At 44.4% G+C, this 5,072-nt stretch overlaps 1 protein-coding gene across 1 annotated transcript; it reads right to left on the bottom strand.

Annotated features, from left to right (window-relative positions):
* Positions 1 to 706: 706 nt before the first annotated feature.
* On the bottom strand, positions 707 to 4,631 carry LOC140925462 (uncharacterized). The gene is made up of 6 exons (XM_073375416.1): positions 4,527 to 4,631; positions 3,724 to 3,786; positions 3,474 to 3,527; positions 2,929 to 2,979; positions 2,006 to 2,533; positions 707 to 1,484 (listed from the first exon to the last, which is right to left on the bottom strand). The coding sequence occupies exons 1-6, from the start codon at positions 4,625 to 4,627 to the stop codon at positions 707 to 709; spliced, it is 1,575 nt and encodes a 524-aa protein (XP_073231517.1). The 5' UTR covers positions 4,628 to 4,631.
* Between the last annotated feature and the right edge of the window lie 441 nt (positions 4,632 to 5,072).

Below are 5,072 nucleotides of genomic sequence, written 5' to 3'. Positions count from 1 at the left end.
CAAATGCGCATTACAAAAATGAAGAGTTAAGATTAATGTAATATATAAAAATTAAGCAATATGAATGTCAAACAACTTAAAATATAAGATAAACGCTAAATAGAAAACAAACATTTGCTAGCCCAGCTGTGTCGCAACTTTAGCCGAAAAAATGATGTTGTGCCTTTGTTCCTTTACCAGTATGAAATTTTGCTCAATTTTGTTATTCTTGGGGTATTGATTCCATGTTTGTTATTCTTGTTGCAAGGAAATCTCTTGTTTCAGACTTCGCAGCATATTTGCTAGCACTTTCCTAATATAAGAAGAATGACATAAGCAATCTATCAATGCTTTTCAAGTTTGCTTCTTAGCTACCAAATGTTTGCGACTGTCTCAGCGTGTGCGCACCACTCCACAAACTGAAATCGGTCACTCCTGAGGCCTAGAACACGAAGCTGGTATCATGTGCTGATACCAGCATGTATTGGTATCATAATAACGGATCATTGTTTTTATAGATTTGTATACATTTCGTTAGTTTTAATTTTTCCCTTTTTTACTCATTGTAAATATAATAGGATATGGTTGTATATTTGTAGATATTTTTCAATAATGTTGTTTACATGACTGTAAAGCGCCTTGAACATAGGATAAGAGCGCTATAGAAATATTATTATTATTATTATTATTATTATGTGCGAGTGATAATCGAGTTTGGTTTCATTTTTCAGCGTTCTTTACCTGGTTCCCTGCCCTCCGTCGCTTCTCCCACACGGGACGCCTTGGCTCTCCTCCCGCCTACAGAGGAAGTCTTTCTCTTCTTCCTTGCTGCGCGTGCGCCACCCACTGTCGTCGAGGTGTTCTCTCCGTCAGTCTCCCCATGGTGGTCCTCCTCTGAGTCGCTGCTTTCCGAGCCGGGCCGGCTGCTCAGCCGTGCGAGGAGAGCACAGAGCATTGTCCGCTCGCTGTCCCCTGGTGGCTGTTGGGAGGTTCCAGCCTCCGAAGAAGACTCCGCGCTGGACTTGCCTATCTCCTGCATAACACTCTCCGGACAGGATATGAGGGGTTCGTTGGATTCCTCGCCGCTACTGCTGGAGTCGTCGCCCTGTCTCCAACCCCACTTGAGGCTGGCGTGAAGCGTGTCCAAGGTGTCTGCCGATAATGCCTCAAAGGTGGCGAAGTTTACGCCAAACTCTACCATGGCGGAAGCCAGGTACTGCGGGCAGAATGACCCACTCTGGTAACTGATGGCCGCGTAGCGGAGGTTAAGGAGCCGTGCTCTACTCAGACCTGAGCCGGCGGTCGTTGCTTGACTGACCAAGCAGGCCACGTCGCACACCGCCAAACGCCTCAGCGTCAAATTGCTGGCCTTCGCCGACACGGTTATGTTCCCCGGTAAGAAACCCCCGTGTTCTTGCACTATCAGCCGCTTGGGAAAGCCGTGCGTGAATTCAGGGCTTGCGAGGCTCCAGGCCGGAGCGTCCCAGATCATGATATTTCCAAACCTAGGAGAGCAAGAGAGTAGGGTCAGTCCACAAAGGCTTGTCTATAGGTTTCCTGCTTTGCGCCCCCAAACCAGTCGTTCCAAAACAGACAGGGCTTCGTAAGTGTGCCGTTTAAGATTTTGTGGTTAAAATTATTAGTTGATTGGGTACCGTGTGGCGGTTTTTTTTTCCAGCGGTCCGCGACTGAATAAGTTCCCGCAAATAAAAGTTACCGCAAACACGTAAAATCTACTCCAGGGTGAATACTCTCTATAACTTAAATTCGCTACACAGAAGTTAAGTACTAACCAATCGTGTCTGTTCAATTACAACTTGCCCCCTTCATTCGGAAACGAAACGGTGTACATAGCATTGTAGGATTATTAAACAAAAAAACGAAAATGTTATCAATGCTGTGTACTTTCTAGAAAATCGCCAATAAATAGGAAACAAAAGGAACAAAATATCGTCAGTTCGCGCGAATAACCCCCCCCCCCCCCCAAAAAAAAATAGCTTTTTACGAGTGTCTCTGAGCAACGTACCTGTCCAAGCGAACGCGGTTTAAATTGGCGTCAAACGGCGCTTGTCCGCTGGTTAGAGCCTCGGTCAAACGTGCGCTGTGACGGCGAAAGAGTTCCCACTTGTTCACCTTTGGGTGGGTGTGTCTGCGACTTGCCCGCTCAGTTGGATCAGCGGCGGGACGCGTATCTTTCCACCCTCTTTCCAGTCTCTCGGTGCAGTAGCTGATAGCGTTGGCAGCGTTGTCGAACAAAACTGCATTGGACACCTCCTCCCGCGAATCTCGAGGCACTATGTGCCTTGGCAACGACAGGCTGTCTAGCAGAAACAAGTCAAAGTTGAAAGCTAGAGGCCGGTCGGCGGATTCTGCGAATGCCAAGGGGAAATATGGCTCCACGCTCTCGACGTCCCTTTGGAGGGAAGCCGCGTCCTGTTGTCGATAAAAGGACTGACTACTTTCCTCGACCACATCCTGGTCCGCCACGAAGAAGGCCCTGTCCTGTGAGGACTCAACGTCACCATCTTCATCTTCTTCATCGTCGTGGTCAGCGCTGTAAGTGCAGAGGGACAGCAGATCATTTAGAATGGCGTTGATGGCAAACGCCAAACGTCATATAAACACGTACATAGAAACTTACCAACATTTCCGTACGGGCTATTCTACGTCAATGCACATGTCACCGAAAAGAAGGAAAAATTGGCGAAATAGCTGATGACAACTTGAAAGACTTTCTTTCACAAATACTCCTCAAGTGATCTCTTAAAAAGTTTTTAAAGTCATGTTGTTGTTGTTGTCGTTGTTTTTAATTCTTGATTCCTCCCTTCCCTCGCGGCAATCTGTAGCGCGATTTCGCGGGAAAATATTAGTTACTGTGAAGTATTTTCCTCATTCCTCAGCACAGCCGCATACGAGGGTTATGCATGTTAAGAAAGATGCTTGACCTACCTTCGGCCGTCTCGTGTCCCTTCTGCTCTCGCCTCCTGGTCAAAAAACTGTCTGAAAAAAACAGAAATGAATTAATACACAGCAAATAGATACAGTCGTTTAACCCCGTTGTCAAAAAGACACCTTCAATTGTAATAGACTACTAAAGAAATTTATGAGGACATGAGAAGCGACAAATCATTCCAAAAGGATTTAAGGAACGGGCATTCCCAAAAGAGGTGCAAAAGAGTTTCCGAGCTTTCTTTACAGAAACTGCATTGATCATTAGATTTGATTCCAATTTTAAAAAGGAAATAGTTTGTTGCCAATTTTCTATGCAGAAGTTGAAATTGAAATACACGCAATTTAGATTCGTTAGTACATAGAAAAGCAAGGGTATATGACTTAAACCAACCCCAATCAATCATGTAAATAAACTCCCGTCAAAAAAAGGCAACAAAAAAACCGATTAATTTCGAAAATGGTCTCAAATCCGCAATAACGATCAACGGGGTTGGGCAATACTAAGTGAATTAAGTAACCGAAAATCACGGTTAACCCTTTACCTTGCTTCGGTGCGACTGCTTTTTTGAGTCCTCGGCCGGCGGGAACAAGAAGGCCTACACAGAATAAGAGACACGACATTGTTAACGTAGCCACGTCAAAAATGTAGTTAAAATTATGGTGGTGAAATTACGGTTTCATCGAATCAGCTAGTCAATTTGTGGTCCTCATCAGTCCCGATTTCGTTTTAAGCGGTTTTTCTCTGGGTTGCTAGTAATAGTTTCATGCTTGTCACGAAGCAAAAATCTGTACCTTTCTGGGCTGTCCGCCGTATCACTGCCAGCCTCGCTCGGCGCTGGCGGATCTTGTGAAGATCTGCAACAAAACAATCAGACATCCAACTTAAAAAAGCACGATAAGTGAGCAATCTGTTGGTTATTCTTTCGCCTCAGAAAATGAATTAAAGCGGGAAGAAGTAAACAGAACGATAAGTAGAATTTCTCACATATTTCTCCAAACCCAACGTAAAAACCGAAAACAAACTTAATTGAAAAGAGTTTCCGAGCTTTCTTTACAGAAACTGCATTGATCATTAGATTTGATTCCAATTTTAAAAAGGAAATAGTTTGTTGCCAATTTTCTATGCAGAAGTTTAAATTGAAATACACGCAATTTAGATTCGTTGGTACATAGAAAAGCAAGGGTATATGACTTAACCAACCCCAATCAATCATGACTTTTTGAATTTGTTTGTTTTTGCGCCGCTTTTTCCGGCGATCCGCAAAAATAAGTTCCCGAAAATAACAAACATATTATCAATGCTGGATACTGGTACTGTCTGGAAATCGCAAAAATCAACCTCCAGCAAAACATAAAAAATCGCAAATCCGCAAAAATAAACTCCCGCCAAAGAAAGGCAAAAAAAAAACCCGATTAATTTCGAAAATGGTCTCAAATCCGCAATAACGATCAACGGGGTTGGGCAATACTAAGTGAATTAAGTAACCGAAAATCACGGTTAACCATTTACCTTGCTTCGGTGCGACTGCTTTTTTGAGTCCTCGGCCGGCGGGAAAAAAACCGAAAACAAACTTAATTGAAAAATGACTTCCTACCTGGATGATTCCTGCGTCGCTCGTCCACCATCAAGCTGTTCTGCTTGATCCGATCTCTTCGCTGGGAAAAACTCTGCGATGCTCGTGGCTCTCTTCTGCATTGTCGAGTCTAGTCGATTGAACAAGTATTTCGCAAGGGGACACATATATCAGGGCACATTACGTCAATTTCTCCAAATAGACTCGTTGCCTTTTACATGACCATGACGTCATCCGTGTTTTCCCCGTGGAGCTATTTTTATATTCCAGCCGAGGGAATCTGGGTTTTTGCCCTGACGGGGCAAAAACCCAGGCTTCGCGCGGCGGCGTAATGGCTGACGCAATGTGGTGCGCGAGATAGTTCGAGGGTTTAACATCGCAACTGACGGTTTCCTTTATCAATGAACCCAAACAAGAGCCCCCTTCGTTCAAGTTTGCGGCTGTGGCCAACGACGCCTCTGGAAGAATTTTCACATGGCAGGAAATAGCGCAAATCTAGCGGCTAGCTGAAAAGATGGATGCGAAAAGTGTACACTACTTGTTTTGTCGGTGATCATTTGCTGATTC

The sequence above is a fragment of the Porites lutea genome, unplaced genomic scaffold, assembly GCF_958299795.1.
Source record: "Porites lutea unplaced genomic scaffold, jaPorLute2.1 SCAFFOLD_155, whole genome shotgun sequence".
In the NCBI taxonomy this organism is placed as follows: domain Eukaryota; kingdom Metazoa; phylum Cnidaria; class Anthozoa; order Scleractinia; family Poritidae; genus Porites; species Porites lutea.
Note: the sequence above shows the minus strand (reverse complement) of the source record. Positions and strands in the feature narration are given on the sequence as shown.